The 18765-nt window shown below is 43.9% G+C and overlaps 1 protein-coding gene and 1 long non-coding RNA gene across 2 annotated transcripts in view; one reads left to right on the top strand and one right to left on the bottom strand.

Moving 5' to 3' along the window:
* LOC149450295 (uncharacterized) overlaps positions 1 to 18765 on the top strand; it is a 1099640-nt gene that overhangs the window by 248163 nt on the left and 832712 nt on the right. The gene's annotated exons all lie outside the window — the stretch shown is intronic.
* The window catches only part of LOC149450308 (cytochrome P450 2C3-like), a 32536-nt gene continuing 20666 nt past the window's right edge, over positions 6896 to 18765 (bottom strand). Inside the window, exons 6-9 of the mRNA XM_089692031.1 lie at positions 17830 to 17971; positions 16452 to 16639; positions 13747 to 13888; positions 6896 to 7550 (exon numbers count right to left, since the gene is read on the bottom strand). Coding sequence (XP_089548157.1) covers positions 7354 to 7550; positions 13747 to 13888; positions 16452 to 16639; positions 17830 to 17971 — 669 coding nt within the window. The 3' untranslated portion in view covers positions 6896 to 7353. The remainder of the gene's footprint in view (positions 7551 to 13746; positions 13889 to 16451; positions 16640 to 17829; positions 17972 to 18765) is intronic.

Raw genomic sequence — 18765 nt, 5'->3', positions numbered from 1 at the left:
GTCCACAATTTTGTCTCTGGTGTCTTTTGACAGCTCTTTGGTCATGCTCATGGTAGTAGTTGGCGTCTGACTGACTGTGGGGTGGACACGTGTCTTTAAAGAGCTCAGACAGGTGCTACTAAGTTAGATTAATGAGTGGAGTAGAGGTGGACTTTTTAAAGGCACAGTAACAAGTCTTTGAGAGCCAGAATTCTTGCTGTTTCTTAGGTGTTCAAATACTTATGTTCAGCAGTGCAAGACAAATATATTCTTTAAAAATCATACAATGTGATTTCCTGAATTTTTTTTTTTTAATTCTGTCTCTCGGAGTGGGAATGCACCTACAATATGAATGTCAGACCCCTCCATGATTTCTAAGTGGGAGAACTTGCAAAATCGCAGGATGTTCAAAAACTTCTGTTCCTCACTGTATATACAGTATGTATATATATATATATATATATATATATATATATATATTGTGGCAGTGCTGTATCCTGTCACAGTGGAAATCATGATGGACACCCAGGATTCTCAACCATACAGGATGGGGGACTCCAGGCAGTTCTCATAATGCAGAGGAAACTGGTTTATAAGTTTCCTCTTTGGTTTGTAAAGCCTGTATTGGGACCTGTAGCCTGGAGATTTCTAAGAGATTTGGGAGGGATGAAATCTCCAATCCTGGGCCCATGTATTGAGAGCAGCCAGTAGAGATGAGCGAAGAAATGAAAAATTTGATTCGGCTGATTCGGCGAATTCCAGTGTGAAATTCGATTCGATGCGAATTTCTCCGCTACGAAGATGACTTATTTAAAGGGTTTCTAGGCTTCAGAGAGCCTTTAAATTAGTGCAGAACACTGTACCTTTAATTTAAATGCCCTTGGAGATGAGGAAGGAGAAGGAGAAGGAGAAGGATGAGAAGAAGGAGAAGGAGAAGGATGAGAAGAAGGAGAAGGATGAGAAGAAGGAGAAGGATGAGAAGAAGGAGAAGGATGAGAAGAAGGAGAAGGAGAAGGATGAGAAGAAGGAGAAGGATGAGAAGAAGGAGAAGGAGAAGGATGAGAAGAAGGAGAAGGATGAGAAGAAGGAGAAGGATGAGGAGAAGGAGAAGGATGAGAAGAAGGAGAAGGATGAGAAGAAGGAGAAGGAGAAGGATGAGAAGAAGGAGAAGGATGAGAAGAAGGAGAAGGATGAGAAGAAGGAGAAGGAGAAGGATGAGAAGAAGGAGAAGGAGAAGGATGAGAAGAAGGAGAAGGATGAGAAGAAGGAGAAGGATGAGAAGAAGAAGGATGAGAAGAAGGAGAAGGATGAGAAGAAGAAGGATGAGAAGAAGGAGAAGGATGAGAAGAAGGAGAAGGATGAGAAGAAGGAGAAGGAGAAGGATGAGAAGAAGGAGAAGGATGAGAAGAAGGAGAAGGAGAAGGATGAGAAGAAGGAGAAGGATGAGAAGAAGGAGAAGGATGAGAAGAAGGAGACGGATGAGAAGAAGGAGAAGGAGAAGGATGAGAAGAAGGAGAAGGATGAGAAGAAGGAGAAGGAGAAGGATGAGAATAAGGAGAAGGAGAAGGATGAGAAGAAGGAGAAGGATGAGAAGAAGGAGAAGGATGAGAAGAAGGAGAAGGATGAGAAGAAGGAGAAGGAGAAGGATGAGAAGAAGGAGAAGGATGAGAAGAAGGAGAAGGATGAGAAGAAGGAGAAGGATGAGAAGAAGGAGAAGGATGAGAAGAAGGAGAAGGAGAAGGATGAGAAGAAGGAGAAGGATGAGAAGAAGGAGAAGGAGAAGGATGAGAAGAAGGAGAAGGATGAGAAGAAGGAGAAGGATGAGAAGAAGGAGAAGGAGAAGGATGAGAAGAAGGAGAAGGATGAGAAGAAGGAGAAGGAGAAGGATGAGAAGAAGGAGAAGGATGAGAAGAAGGAGAAGGAGAAGGATGAGAAGAAGAAGGATGAGAAGAAGGAGAAGGAGAAGGAGAAGGATGAGAAGAAGAAGGATGAGAAGAAGGAGAAGGATGAGAAGAAGGAGAAGGATGAGAAGAAGGAGAAGGATGAGAAGAAGGAGAAGGAGAAGGATGAGAAGAAGGAGAAGGATGAGAAGAAGGAGAAGGATGAGAAGAAGGAGAAGGAGAAGGATGAGAAGAAGGAGAAGGAGAAGGATGAGAAGAAGGAGAAGGATGAGAAGAAGGATGAGAAGAAGGAGAAGGATGAGAAGAAGGAGAAGGATGAGAAGAAGGAGAAGGATGAGAAGAAGGATGAGAAGAAGGATGAGAAGAAGGAGAAGGATGAGAAGAAGGACAGTTCTGTGACAGTTTCTGTCTATTTCTGACAGATCTGGGACATTCACTCCATACAGCTGTTTTAACCGCTGTATGGAGGGAATGTCATGGAACTGTCAGAAATAGACTATTAATGACAGTTCTGGGACTGTCCTTCCATGCAGCGGTTGAAACATTGTATGTATTTGTTTCCATAAATGGATCCATTTATGGAAACAAATACATACAATGTTTCAACCGCTGCATGGAAGGACAGTCCCAGAACTGTCATTAATAGTCTATTTCTGACAGTTCCATGACATTCCCTCCATACAGCGGTTGAAACACCTGTATGGAGTGAATGTCCCAGAACTGTCAGAAATAGTCAATTTTTGACAGTTCTGGGACATTCCCTCCATACAGCGGTTTCCGGCAAAAAGTGTATGTGCAGAGTTCCTCTATTCTGCAGATACACTTAGAGGAGCTCTGCAGATACACTTAGAGGAGCTCTGCACATACACTTTTTTCCGGCTTGGAATTATTCTTATTTTCATCCTACTTCTTCTTCTTCTTCTTCATCCTCTTCTTCTTCTTCTGAGGATGAGGATAAAGAAGAAGAAGAAGTAGGATGAAAATAAGATTAATTCCAAACAGGCAAAAAGTGTATGTGCAGAGCTCCTCTAAGTGTATCAGCAGAGCTCCTCTAAGTGTATCTGCAGAATAGAGGAACTCTGCACATACACTTTTTGCCGGCTTGGAATTATTCTTCTTTTCATCCTACTTCTTCTTCTTCATCCTCATCCTCATCCTCAGAAGAAGAGGATGAGGAAGAAGAAGAAGAAGAAGAAGAAGAAGAAGAAGAAGAAGAAGAAGTAGGATGAAAAGAAGAATAATTCCATGCCGGCAAAAAGTGTATGTGCAGAGTTCCTCTATTTCTGACAGTTCTCTCACAGCTTCTTCACATGTACAGCGGTTGAAACATCTGTATCCTAAATGGAAACTAATAGATACAATGTTTCAACCGCTAAACATGTGTTCCTTCTGTCAGAGAACTGTCAGAAATAGCGGAGCTCACTGCAGGGACACTTTTGCCGGCTGATCGGGAAATGTTCGATTCGCGCACCCGAAGTAGGCAAAATTTCGGTTTCGACGCGAATCGAATATTTCCTGAAATTCGACTCGAATTCCGGTTCGCCTAGTTCGATTCGCTCATCTCTAGCAGCCAGTGCGCTGATTGCACAGGTGCGTGCAGGCCTTTTTGTGGAAGTCAGGACCAGGGTTCTGGGCTCCACCCCGGCAGAAGCAGTCAGGAGGACTCCACCCCGGCAGACGCAGTCAGGAGGGCTCCACCCCGGCAGACGCAGTCAGGAGGGCTCCACCCCGGCAGACGCAGTCAGGAGGGCTCCACCCCGGCAGACGCAGTCAGGAGGGCTCCACCCCGGCAGACGCAGTCAGGAGGGCTCCACCCCGGCAGGCGCAGTCAGGAGGGCTCCACCCTGGCAGACGCAGTCAGGAGGGCTCCACCCCGGCAGACGGAGTCAGGAGGGCTCCACCCCGGCAGACGCAGTCAGGAGGGCTCCACCCCGGCAGACGCAGTCAGGAGGGCTCCACCCCGGCAGACGCAGTCAGGAGGGCTCCACCCCGGCAGACGCAGTCAGGAGGGCTCCACCCCGGCAGACGAAGTCAGGAGGGCTCCACCCAGGAGACAGGAGTCCTCCACCCGGAAGACAGGAGTCAGGAGGGCTCCACGAAGGAGAGGTGGAAGCCAGACTAGCTGTGTGCTAGTGGCCAGCTGTGTGCAAGAGCCATAATTTGGGAAGAGTCTGCAGGAGACAGACATCAAACTGAGTACAAGCCAGGAGGCTGAATCTTTGTTGTTTTGCTTGATGGTGGATACCCCTGCGTGGGAAGCTTTATGTTACGGGATGTACTTTTAAATAAAATTGGGCAAAAAGGCCTTTAAAAAGAAGCGAGCTGCTGTGTGCTTTTGAAAGGAAAAGCTCTACCACTGGAAGCGAGTTCTCACAATATATATATACACACACACACATACATATATATTTTAAATATATTGAATATGGCCAAAATTGTAGCATTTCACATATATGTCAATATATTTGGGAAGAATACATGTAAAATAACATTTTCTTCCATGTGGGTGTAAAGTTAAGTGATCTGTTACAGGTGCCTAATGTAGCCCAGAAGAACCCATTACAGGGGCAATCCTCTTGTGTGACCCAGACATCCCACTACAAACACCTAGTATTGGTGGTCAGCGGTGCTTCTCTACAGACACCAGAACTATGGTGTCACTGTTGGACTAACAGTGCCAGGACAACTGCAGTACCTGGTGGTGAAATGCTCCACATTTCAGCACCTGAGACTTTTTTTACATAAACTCACAACACAGACATGAGGGCAAGCAGGGTTTTTTTTTTTTTCAAACCATCTGTAAAAATACAGGGGGATGACAGCCCTCCCCTGGAGGGAAAAACAGGCAAAAAATGGTGACATAGGAAATGGGACAATATTTTCTTACCTTTCTACAGACAGCTCAGAATTTACGGTATTTAATGTCATACGCCAGGAGTGCAATAGTCCACACTGCTGCTATGAATCTGGGTCACAGAAGTTCAGAGCTAAGTGCACTCATGTGACCCATAGAAGTCTGGCCAAAAGAGCTGGGCAATACTTCTCCTTCAATAAAGAATGTTCTAGTAGTGAGATCACACCCCCAGCACACGCACATTGGTCTGTTCCAAGTGAGATCTCACCTTTGGCACACCATTGCTCTTTCCTCTGTAGGATCCTTCCACCAGCACACTCAGACAATGGTCTTTCCTCAGTGAGGCCTCACCTTGATCACACACATGCATCTCTCTCACCTTGGGGTACATCATCTGTATAGTGAGATTCCAGCACATACGGGTTTTCTCCAGTGAGATGCCACCAATAGAGGAAACATTCTCCATCCCCCCTCCAGTGTAGTGAAGGATTGTGTGTACCTTTTATTCCAGGGCGACCTGTCAATACTGTCCCTATAGTTTCATACTCTGCACACCCTCATCTCTGGGGTTTCATCTACTCGGGGAAAGAAGTTTGTGATGGGTTACCATTCAGTAGAAGCAAGCATGTTTGGCCCTTCGAGAATCCAAGGAACACCTCTGGGAGCTCTGCATGTTCTTATGAGACGTGCCTCAAAGTCCACAAAAACATGGAAAACACAAAGAGCCACGTAATTACATTTCTTTTCTACTTATTTCTGGCTCTTTTGTTCTAAGGACTGGTAATGGGAACATTCCAAATTTCTTAAAGACTCAATTGGATGAATTCTTCCATAATATTCTGATCACCATAGTGCTTATTACAGGGGACTTTTCAATGGCATCCCATAACACGTCAGGGTCTGTCTGCCCCTCTCCCCTTCCTGACCAATTAATACTTTAATAACCATCTGATAAAGCAAAGCATTTATTTAATAACAAATAGATATACAAAGAAAACAACCTGCTCACAATAGTGAAAAATGTCCTCGCTACATTAGTGATCAGTGAGAGAAGTGTACCCTTACATTATTGGCCAGTGGGAGAAGTGTACCCTTACATTAGTGATCAGTGGGAGAAGTGTACCCTTACATTAGTGGTCAGTGGGAGAAGTGTACCCTTACTTTAGGGGTCAGTGGGAGAAGTGTACCCTTACATTAGTGGCCAGTGGGAGAAGTGTACCCTTACATTAGTGGCCAGTGGGAGAAGTGTACCCTTACATTAGTGGTCAGTAGGAGAAGTGTACCCTTACATTAGTGGTCAGTGGGAGAAGTGTACCCTTACATTAGGGGTCAGTGGGAGAAGTGTACCCTTACATTAGTGGCCAGTGGGAGAAGTGTACCCTTACATTATTGGCCAGTGGGAGAAGTGTACCCTTACATTATTGGCCAGTGTGAGAAGTGTACCCTTACATTAGTGGTCAGTGGGAGAAGTGTACCCTTACATTAGGGGTCAGTGGGAGAAGTGTACCCTTACATTAGTGGTCAGTGGGAGAAGTGTACCCTTACATTAGTGCTCAGTGGGAGAAGTGTACCCTTACATTAGTGGTCAGTGGGAGAAGTGTACCCTTACATTAGTGGCCAGTGGGAGAAGTGTACCCTTACATTAGTGGCCAGTGGGAGAAGTGTACCCTTACATTATTGGCCAGTGGGAGAAGTGTACCCTTACATTATTGGCCAGTGTGAGAAGTGTACCCTTACATTAGGGGTCAGTGGGAGAAGTGTACCCTTACATTAGTGGTCAGTGGGAGAAGTGTACCCTCACATTAGTGGTCAGTGGGAGAAGTGTACCCTCACATTAGTGGTCAGTGGGAGAAGTGTACCCTCACATTAGTGGTCAGTGGGAGAAGTGTACCCTTACATTAGTGGTCAGTGGGAGAAGTGTACCCTCACATTAGTGGTCAGTGGGAGAAGTGTACCCTTACATTAGTGGTCAGTGGGAGAAGTGTACCCTCACATTAGTGGTCAGTGGGAGAAGTGTACCCTTACATTAGGGGTCAGTGGGAGAAGTGTACCCTCACATTAGTGGTCAGTGGGAGAAGTGTACCCTTACATTAGTGGACAGCGCAGGACCTTACTGAAGGTATTAATATTATTTTAAAATGAAAAAAACCTTTTACACAGATTGTAGTAAAGCATGCCAAAGTTTTAATTTTGTTGCAAATTATACTTGTGTATGGAGGTCCACCACAAAGAAGCCCTGAGATAATCTTTTCATAGCAATATCTCAGGTTACTTGGTGGACAAATCATTTCACAGCAATATCTCAGATTACTTGGTGGACAAATCATTTCATAGCAATATCTTAGGTTACTTGGTGGACAAATCATTTCATAGTAATATATCAGGTTACTTGGTGGACATATCATTTCATAGTAATATATCAGGTTACTTGGTGGACAAATCATTTCATAGTAATATATCAGGTTACTTGGTGGACATATCATTTCATAGTAATATATCAGGTTACTTGGTGGACAAATCATTTCATAGTAATATATCAGGTTACTTGGTGGACAAATCTCTTCATAGCAATATTTCAGGTTACTTGGTGGACAAATCATTTCATAGTAATATCTCAGGTTACTTGGTGGACAATGCTCGGGGGACGGCGCACAGCTGAGCATTGGACAAAATGTCATATTTGTTAGCATGCAGCCATTTGGAGTCCCGACGCTCATCTCCTGGGGGCAGCTTGATGGTGAATTTCTGGAGCAGAGCAGAGAGGAGAAAGAAGAGCTCCATTCTGGCCAAACTCTCTCCGGGACAAACACGCTTTCCTGTAGAAAAGGTGAAGAAAATTTGCTCATGAGGTAAAGAAATAATCCATACAGGAACATAGTTTTTTTTTTTTACTCCATTGTGTAATAAAATATCAAATCGATCACATTTACAACTTCAGTGATATTTCTTAGCAGTAATGTGCATAAGGCTGGAGATGAATGGAGGACAAGAACTGAGGAGTGAATCCCTGGATCGTTTATGGACCCACCAGTTCAGGATAAAATCCCCCGTTGAGCGGATCCTTCTGGTTCCCTGTGGTGCGCTCCACCTAATCATACCCAAATACATTCACAGTTTTGGAAATTGAACAGCTAGCAGGATCCATAATGGTGGCCACTATGGATTATAAATTGCTGGATTGGATTCTTTGGAGGTCGCTATGCACCACAGGGTGGGGTATTGCATTCTGTGGAGGCCACTATGGATCACAGGTTGGGGGAATGGATTCTATGGAGGCCACTAGGGACCATTTATTTATTTATTTCAGGTACTTATATAGCGCCATCAATGTACTCCGCACTTTACATATATATTGTACAATCACATCAGTCCCTATCCCTCAAGGAGCGTACAATCTAAGGTCCCTGTCAAGGATTTGTCAACGATCACCCTGTCACGTGTCCACCACACGCCACGCCAACAGCGACTAGCTAACCGAGACGCGCACGTGTGGCCGCGACAGGGTGGTAAAGAGGGGGAATAAAGGGGATTTACACTTAAGAATCTAAAACCATATATAAGATCAGCCGTGATACCTTTTCACAGCCCGCACTACCTCTGGCCACCACCAGATGGAGACTCCACTCCAATCCAGCTGGTTGACCACACACTGGCAGATACGATCTTACATACAACCTGGGGCCCTGATTAGAGTTGAGGACCAGCTTAGTAATCACACACCCTTCTAAGGTCCCTCCAGCTATCCTAGCTTGAACCCCCATGTTGATAACCCTTCCACTGTCCACACCCCCCCACACCAGACGCAACACAAAGGTAGCCTGCCACCACCCAACAGTTTATCCGCAGAACGGTCTGTTGAGACACCACACACACACAGATCTCCGTCTGGCAGATCTGTTACCTTTGCAATCTGTGTGCAATCTGCCCACTCACAGTGCAGTTGCATACAGATTGGCAATGAGCTTAACCGAGCGTTTTAAAGGCACTAAAATACAATACAATATAACCCAATCTAATCTCTCCGATCTAGTCTCTCCGAAGATATGAGCACGTGCTTAAATACACAGAAGTTCACTAATTAATTTTAAGATTTAATTTCCCAAAGTGGGCAGTGCATAAAATATGTACAAAATATAAAAAGTTACAGAAAATACAAAAGATATAAGAAGACACACAAATGACTAATTACTATAAAATAAAAGGGAATAAAAAGACAGAATAACACTTTGCCCTGCGGCTGGAGCAAACCAGAAACTTAGCAATCCATTGGTCAATCGAACCAGCTCCGTACGGATCACAGATGTCCAAATGTCCGTGTACCCAATTTATTGGGATTAGGAGATGGGCGGGACATTAGTCTTCGGCCAATTGACCCTGGGGGAGGTGGTCCTGACCTGCCCACAAGAGGTACTGTGTATGGACCTGCCCAAGTTCAATTGGGCCAAGACTGGCCTGAACACCAAGTCGGGGATTGGATTTCTGACACCAGCGCATCAGCCCGATCGCAACAGTACCAAACACCATCAGACTGTCGCACCCCCGCGTCATCTAATCATTCCATGCATTTTCCTGGCTTTTTCTCCAAACCACAAATATGATTCTTATATGCAAATGTAGCGCACAGCAGGCCCTGCGCAACGGAAGCATTTCCATCTCTTTCCAACTAATATTTCATCTTTTATAAGAGATTAAACATACCCCTTTGATGAATGCACAAACCTAGCCGTCCTGTCTCCTATAACAAATTCCTAAACAGGTTTTTCCAGCAGGTGATCTCATTAACACAAAGATGTCACCTCCAGGAGGCGGGGCTTTAGGCTAATTAACGCTAATTGATGCTAAATGATGATTGAGTCTGTAAGGCCTATTGAGTAATAGTGTATACATACACATCTGATCCCAGACCATTTGTTTGTACCTTCTATTCATTTCCCTCCATACATCCTTCATGGAATGAGTGTCTGTTCCTGAACACACATTTGCAATGAAAGGACCTGACGTAATCTAATATACTCAACCTGTTATGGCTATGATTCCATATTTCCACCGATCAAATCTTTATCCACTCAAATCTTTCATGTCCATTACGTTACAGTCCCTAACTCACATTCATACATACACATACTAGGGACAATTTAGACAGGAGCTAATTAACCTACCAGCAAGTACCCTGAGGAAACTCACGCAGGCACAGGGAGAACATGCAAACTCCAGGCAGGTAATGCCGGGGTTGGGATTCGAACCAACGACCCTAGTACTGCCAGGCAGAAGTGCTAACCACTTAGTCTATGACACTATGTCTGTATTTTTTCCTGTTAACAGGACAGAAGTTGCAAACAAGGATGAATTTGCACAGACACACTTATTGGAAATTTCAAAACTATTCAGGAAAGAAAAACTTTTGAACGAAGAATGATAATTCTATTTGATACAAGAGATAACGGCCTTAATTTGGACATGGGATTCCTCACTCATTATCCAACAGTTTTACGACCCCCTCTGTGAGTGTTGTTCCCCCCCCCCCCCACCAGTCTTTGCTTTTGCTGTGTCTTATCTCTAGTCTAATCCAAGTCTTATCACCATTGCTGTGTACATCTGTGTGTGTTTCTTTCTGTTTTTTTTTCTGTTTGTTTGTTTCTCTCCTCCTTTCAACATCTTTTCTAACATTCTGCTAAAACTTTGTGAAGTAGTACTACCTGGACCTTGAAGAAGGGGACACTCCCCGAAAGCTCGTCCTCAAAATTGTATGTTAGTGCAAATAAAAAAAGTGTCACGTCAGACTCAATTGTTTCTGTCGCAAGTTCACTAATACGGCTACAATCACCTTAATTAAGAATACATTTCAAATATACTGTCTTTAAAAATACAAATCTACCTTTTTGGAATGCATTTACAAATATATGTAAAAATATATGTTAAAATGACTTTTTTATATGTTAAAAAAAATCTGAAGAATATATTTAAAAAAATATATATTTTTAAAAATATTTTTCATATATTTTGTAATATCTAAAAATGTATTTCAACATGCAGTATATATATGTATTTATTGAAATACATTGAATATGGCCAAAATTGTAGTATTTCACATATATGTCAATATATTTGGGAAGAATATTTTTAAAATATATTTCATGTGTATTTTTCTTCCATGTGGGTATCCTCTCCCTTCATGGTGGTATGTTTACTGCAACAATATAGATGGACTTTCAGGACTGCCACCTTTTCCCCCCAAAAAAACAAAAGTAGTCTTTTCTCTGGACATATGTATTAAAAAAAATGATTAGCGGGAAAAAAGGAGATTTTTTATGTAAGTGGCTTAGTACATTACATCATGCTCAGGATGAGAAGCAAAAGATCTGGGTTGGGTTCTCTACCTATGGATTTTAGGGCTTATTTTTCCATTTTAACTGAGGTGTTTATTTAACCACTTCCCGCCCAGCCCATGTACATAGACAGCTGGATGGGAGCAGTGCCGAAGTGGGAGGCCGTTTATAAACGTTCTCCGCATTTACTGCCTGTGCGCGCTCCCTGGAACACAGATCGCTGTACGGGAAATCTGTGTGAGGTCCCAATCATGTGATCACTGCTTGCCAAATCAGTGATCATATGAACAGAAGCAAACGAGATGTCACTTGCTGACATCACTTCTTACTACTCGTGAAATCTGTGAATGATCATAGAGGTCACATGGTACAGGGCCATTTACAACAGCCTTGTACCATGTGACAAGCTGTGCCCAATCACAGCTCACACAGTATTTCTCAAAGGCTGCAAGAATGCAGCCAGAGAGAAGAAAAAATGATTGCATTTACAGCTTTTATGGGTATAAAAGCAATCAATGCAAAAAAAGAAAAAAAACACATAAATAATAATATAAAAAATTAAAATTTAAATTTAAAAACATTTTTTAAAAAATTATAATTTTTGGTTATAAACTAATTTGTGTTATTTTTTTAACTAAAAATATAACTGAATACATTTTGGCCAAAATTTATGAAGAAAGATTATTTATTTGCAAAATGATATAAGAAAAACACTCTTTTTTTTTTCAAAATGTTTGGACTTTTTCATTTATATAGCAAAAAAATAAAAATCCCAGCGGTGAATAAATATCACCAAAATAAAGTTTTATCTGTCTCAAAAAAATGTTAAAAAATTCATAAGGGTACAGTGTTGCATGACCGCGAAATTGTCATACAAAGTGTGATAGTGCTGAAAGCTGAAAGTTGGCCTGGACAGGAAGGGGGTGAAAGTGTCCGGACTGGAAGGGGGGGGGAAGTGTCCGGACAGGAAGGGGGTGAAAGTGTCCGGACTGGAAGGGGGTGAAAGCGTCCGGACAGGAAGGGGGTGAAAGCGTCCGGACAGGAAGGGGGTGAAAGTGTCCGGACTGGAAGGGGGGGAAAGTCCCCGGACTGGAAGTGGTTAAGGAGAGCGTTGCTCCTTGGCAAAGATCTCCCAACAATCTTCTACTTACCTTCACTGTCCTCCATTATTGCTCGTTCTGTTTTTCTGCCACCACAAAATACCAGTCACTAGGGATGAACATTTCTGCATGGCTGAGGGGGTGACGTCAGCCTAGGCATCAATAATGGGTATTCTACGGGGACTATGACAGAGGAAGAATAGGCAAGAGAGCGCTGTGGAGGCAGAATAAATTGGAAGTATATGGTGGTGGAGAAAGAAATATATAGGTAAATAAGAGCCGCGCAGTACAAATACTCCTAGTGATAAATCATCATGTACCGTGCATTACTGCAAAACAACCCAAAATATATGAAATATATAATATACATGGAGTATTTGTACTGCGCGGCACTTATTTACTTATATATTTGTATGCTTTTATTGTGGGAACACAAATAGCGTGAGCAACAGTACTAACGTTAGCCACTTTCCCGCTGCCCTATAGCAGAGCTACTGCTAAAGGGTGGCAGGGCTGCGCAAAAACATGTGTATATATACGTGATTTGCATTACTGGGTAGGGTGCGCGCGTGCCGGCCTGCCCGCACCGCCATAAGGATGTAATTTACCGGATTCCCCGCCGGCACTTGGCGATCGTTGGGGAATGCTGACGGGAGAAACCTGAGTGTAAACAACACAGGTCTCTCTTCTGCCATCAAGGACATGCTGCTTTGTATTTCTCTGCACAGCATGTCTCCGTAGTAAAACACACACAGCACACAGTTAACCCTTTGATCGCCCAGTGTCATTAGTGCAGTGTCAGTGCTTTTTATTAGTGTCATTGGGATGTCAGTGACACCAAGTCAGTTCCCCCCCCAGTGTCAGAATGCCCACCGCAGTCCAGCTATAAGTCGCTGATCAACGCCATTACTAGAATAAAAAAAAAATCCTAGTATCTATACCACCATTTGTAGACACTAGAGCTTTCACGTAAACCAATTAATTTACACGTATTGGGATTTTTTCCTTTAGCAAAGACATGGAGCAGAATAAATTTTGGCCTAAATTTATGAAGAAATTAGATTTTTTAAATTTTTTACTGGATGTTTTATAGCAAAAAGTCAAAAATATAACTTTTTTCCAAAATTGTTGGTCTTTTTTTGTTTATAGCACACAAAATTAAAACCGCAGAGGTGATCAAATACCACCAAAAGAAAGCTCTATTTGTGGGGGAAAAAAGGACGTACCTTTCATTTGGGTGCAGCGTTGCATGACCGCGCAGTTGTCAGTTAAGGTAACGCAGCACCATATTGCAAAAAATGGCCTGATCAGGAAGGGGGGGGGGATCCCCTGGAGGGCGAGGGGTTAGTTACAGAAGGTTTATATGCGTTAGAATATTCAGGTTTTTCACACATTTGTATGGTGATTGCGGTGAGGTTTTTCTGGTATGGTGGGGGTGGAGGGGGTCTTTCCTGAATGATCACGGGGACTCTCCGAGACGTCATATCTGCAGTGACTTGTGTGATAGAATATTTCTATGTATTACAGCGAAGAAATGGATTACTTCACCCCGGCCTGGAACTGACAGCATAATGTAGGTTTCTCACCGGCTGAGAATGCCATGAAGGCCACCCGATTGCGGAACTGGCCCTCCTCATCCAGGAAGTGTCCGGGATTGAACCGTTCTGGTGTCTCCCATTGAGAGGGGTCATAGAGCACCGATGACAGGAATGGGATGATGATGGTGCCCTGGTAAAGGAGGGAGACAGAGTCTATTTTATACAAACTCATTCTACAGGCTCCGTGCCGATTAAATCATGTGACATGCAAATGAAAAAACAAAAAGAGGGCGCACCGGCCTAGTGCATCATCGTTTAAAAATATTTATTGAAAGAATAAAAAAGTAGGTATCCTACTCACAATGGACATATAAAACAGGCACATCACAATGAACAAAGGTGTTCAATCCATATAGCATCTGAGTCCACCAACTGGCTGATGCGTTTCGAGGACTCAGCCTCTTCCTCAGAGCCACCACAGGAAGAGGCTGAGTCCACGAAACGCGTCAGCCAGTTGGTCATCCAGGGTTCCATCGTTGTGGACTCAGATGCTATATGGATTGAACACCTTTGTGTTCCATTGTGAGTATGATACCTACTTTTTTATTACTTCAATAAATATTTTTAAACAATAATGCACTAGGCCGGTGCGCCCCCTTTTTGTTTTTCATTTGCATTTAGTGACTTTGGACTACCCCGGTCCATTGAGGGCAGCAAGCAGTGCATATTCCAGAACATTCACATTGTATTCTAGCCTCTGCTGAGTCCATCCCCAGCGCAGGAGTAAAGAATCTGCTGTGTTTAAATCATGTGAAAGTCTGACAAGCTGAATACTCAAATTTTAACTTGTTTATCTGACAGTAAAATGTGAAAGTTGTAAGGAGTAAATAGAGAGTATACAGGTACCCAGGCAGGAGGAGAAAAATATATAAATAAAGGAGTGCTCCCAACCCTGATGATCTGAGGAAATGACAAGTCCCTGAAAGGTTATCATGATAACCTCCTCTCACGCTCATCTCCAGGACTTCTCCAGAGCCTCCCCATCCTCTGGAACTCTCTACCCCAATCTATCAGACTATCGCCTACTCTGCCCACTTTTAGGCGATCTCTGAAAACCTCTCTCTTCAGGGAAGCCTATCCCGCCTTCAGCTAATAATGGAATCTTCTATTCCTTCTACCAGTCCATCCCCCATAGTTATTACCTTTTGTACCATCAGCCCCTCCCTCTTAGATTGTAAGCTCCCAGGATCAGGCCCTCCTAACCCTCTTGTATTGAACTGTATTGTTGCTGTATTGTCTCCCTTCATATTGTAAAGCGCTGAGCAAACTGTTGGCACCATATAAATCCTGTATTATAATAATAAGCATGATGACCGGCTTCTCTCCTCTGGTTTGATGTGGTTGGAGTGCTCCCCTAGGCTTCCAGTTTGCCCTCACCAGCCCTTGTTTGGGCGGCGCCAGGTGTATGACATAACAACCGGATCTGGGACACGTGACTTCCAGCGGACCCGCCATCTCAGTGATCCCAGCAGCTATCATCCACACACCCTTCCCACTTTCCTGAGGCTCCTAGGCTGAGCAACCTACTGTTGGGTCCAGGATTATGTGTCATCCTCCAGCTTCTGGGAATATGTGTTTCTCCACTCCACTGGCTTGGTGATGTATCCATCTGGGCACTACACAGGGCTGTTGTTAGAAACCGCGGGGCCCCATACAGCCAACTTGACAGGGTTCCCCTCAAAAAACAAAACAAAAAACAGTTTACTATTCTTCAGTTACGAATGAACACCATGAATGATTGGTACCAATCACTTACTGTGATCATTCAGAAAAAGGAAGGGGATGGTAAATGTGACCTATTTAGAGGACCTTTCCCCCAATTTCCATCTTGAAGGATCCTATTGTGCGGTTGGAAGGGTGGAAATGTATGATGCACAGGGAGGGAGATAGGTGCACCAGGGGGGCAATTACTGGAACCGGTCCCCTGTATGACTCCAACTGCAGCAGCTGAAAGCCAACGAGAGGGAGAAGAGAAGAAGCCAGCTTTCAGCTGCTGCAGAGGGACCCATACAGGGGATCACTTCCAGTAATTTCCCCCGCCATGCTGGTCATCCTCCCTGCCCACATCTGATTCACCCAGCTGCATAGGGCCCCCCTGCTGGCCTGGGCCCCGCACAGGAGGACTGGTGGTACCCCCTTATCCACAGCCCTGCTCCTACATGTCATGCTTTTTAACCCAACATTAAAGTGTGTTTTGATTTGATCTGTTCCTGGGCTGGTGACTCTATTGACTTGCACAGGGTTGGGAGCGCTCCTTCATTTGTTGTTTTGTGCTCATGTCTCATTGCTGGTCAGATGAGTGGTTGGAGCTGCCCATAATGTGGTCATCTACATATCCCCTGGAACCTCATTGCGCTTGGTATTTGCACCTTTTTTCAGGTAGGAGGAAAGAATGGTTTCTTATTGTCTTTTCTGCACTGCATTATATTACATTCTGCTAAAGTATATATTAAAAGAAATAAACTCAGAATGAACAGACAGCAAGGCATCCAATTAGTAGCTGGCCATGCGCAGTATAAGTAACCGTCCATTTTTTTGTATAGCAGAAATATGGCATGTGCCTATATACCCTACAACTAATTTTGCATTCCCCCCCCCCCCTTTTAAAATATAAGCTGTGTCTCATTACTATTTCCCATTTGATCTACACAGTCTGACAAAAACACAGGCTGGAATATATCATGGTTGTATACCTTCGGGATGGCGTATCCATGGAACTCAATGTCTTTGGTCACAGCATGGAGGAGAGTAGTTGATGTCAGGTCTAAAACTCTCTGCATTTCATGAATGACAGCATTGGTGTACGGCATTTGTGGTCGGTCTTCGAACCTAGGTAGGCGCAATGACTGCGTCACCTCATCAATTTCTTGTTGGACCTTTGCTGAAATGTAAAAGAAGGTACCTGAGATTTCCCTAAACTGTCTGTGTAAAAGGGAATTATTAGAATTTATAAAAATGTATGTAGAGAATGAGCGCTTCCAGCATGGAGTTTGTTGGCCAGTACTTGTTGGGAGTCTAGAAATAGAAGAGGAGCATAACTATGGACGGGGCTTTCTTTCAGTGGGAATGCAGAGGAACACAGTTCTGGCACCTCCAGCACTGAATGTATGTAATGGCAAGGGGTGCTGGGGTGTGCTAGAAGATCTATTGTTGCTGGCTGCTGGGGGATCTATTGTCACTGAAGGGGATCTATTTTTGTGTCGTGGTCTATTGTTCCTGGTGGGGGAGTCTATTGTTGATGGGGGTCCATTGTTGCTGGAAGGGATCTACTGTTGAGGGAGGGGTATATTGTCTATTGTTGCTAGCTGCTGGAGAGTCTATTGATACTGTCTGCTGGGAGATCTGTTGTAGCTGCTGGAGGTCTATTGTTGCCAAACATATAATTTGTTTTGGAGACCAATTGTTGCAGAGGGGGTCTATTGCTGCTGGCTACGGGGGGGGGGGTGTATGTTTCTCCTTTTCTTGTTATCATTGACAAATTCCATACTAATTATTTAGCAGCACAAAATGATACTTGGCCCTGTATTCTCTAAAAGGAGAAGTACTGGGAGGTGGGTAGAGGGTGGAATGAAGTGAAGGTCAGGGGTAGGGGGCGGAGACAAGAAATACCTCAGAGGGGAGGAGTTCCTGCACCTATTTTGAAGGAAGAAAAGCCCCGACTATAGACAGTACAAGTACCTCTCACCCTATTCAGTTGTCTTGCACTTGGCAACACTCAGAACTCCACCAGTTGTCTCCACACAGCCAGCAAACTACTAGCCATCTCCTGCAGCACTCTGCAATTGGTGGCCGGAGATGGTGGATGGGTTTTGCTATGTTAGAGATGCTCAGACTAGACATTTTTTGGTCAATGGAGGATGTGGCCTGGGGGTTCCACAACATCCAAGTATAAATAAAATGTTTTCTTGTTTTTCAGTTCTCACTTATGTCTTTTCAGAGCACTTCTAGGTCATAAACAAATCAATGTAAAGGTGGATCTGCAGCCAGTTCTTTCCTGGTGGTGTAGTGCAGGATGGGATATTTGGCAGATGAACATAACATGTCTTTCTGAATTCTACAAATGGATCTTACCCTGTACATCAGGATAGTGAGCGAACAAGACCAGGCAGAATTTCAGGGTGCTAACGGTGGTCTCGGAACCTGCCGATATCAGACTCACCAAGATTGCCTGTAGGCTCTCATCACAGAAATCTGGGTCCTTCTCATGTTCCACCTGAGGAGACAGAGAGGGGAATTAACATCAGCAGAAACAAGCAACCAACATGAACCAAATATTACAGCAGCTGCAAAGGGCATTGAGGTTGCATATAAATGTATGTTCAAAGCATCCTGCAAAGAGACTATTAATACTTTCTCACTACCCACCAGACACTTTTTTGCAATGTGTTAAATAAAAAATTGAAGACACAGTTACAGTTAAAGACCCTTTTACACATACACTGTATTGCAAAAGTATTGGCCCCGCCCTCCAAAACATGTGATTCAGGTGTTCCAATCACCTCCATGGACACAGGTGTATAAAATCAAGCCCCTAGGCATGCAGACTGCTTCTACAAACATTGGTGAAAGAATGGGTCGCTCTCAGGAGCTCAGTGACTCCAAGCGTGGTCCCGTGATAGGTGGCCACCTGAGCAATAAGTCCATCCGTGACATTTCCTGGCTACTAAATATTCCACGCTCAACTGTTAGTGGGATTATAACAAAGTGGAAGCAACTGGGAACAACAGCCACTCAGCCACCAAGTGGTAGGCCACGTCACATGACAGGGCGGGAGCAGTGCATGCTGAAGCGCACAGTGCGCAGAAGTCGCCAACTGTCTGCAGAGTCAATAGCTAAAGATCTCCAAACTTGGTGTGGTCTTCAGATGAGCCCAACAACAGTGCGTAGAGAGCTTCATGGAATGGGTTTCCATGGCCGAGCAGCTGCATCCAAGCCTTCCATCACCAAGTGCAATGCAAAGCGTCGGATGCAGTGGTGTAAAGCACGCTGCCACTGGACTCTAGAGCA

The sequence above is a fragment of the Staurois parvus genome, unplaced genomic scaffold (assembly GCF_062004578.1).
Source record: "Staurois parvus isolate SC_StPar_1 unplaced genomic scaffold, SC_StPar_1.0 ptg000575l, whole genome shotgun sequence".
NCBI lineage: Eukaryota > Metazoa > Chordata > Amphibia > Anura > Ranidae > Staurois > Staurois parvus.
This window is presented reverse-complemented; position numbering and strand designations above follow the sequence as displayed.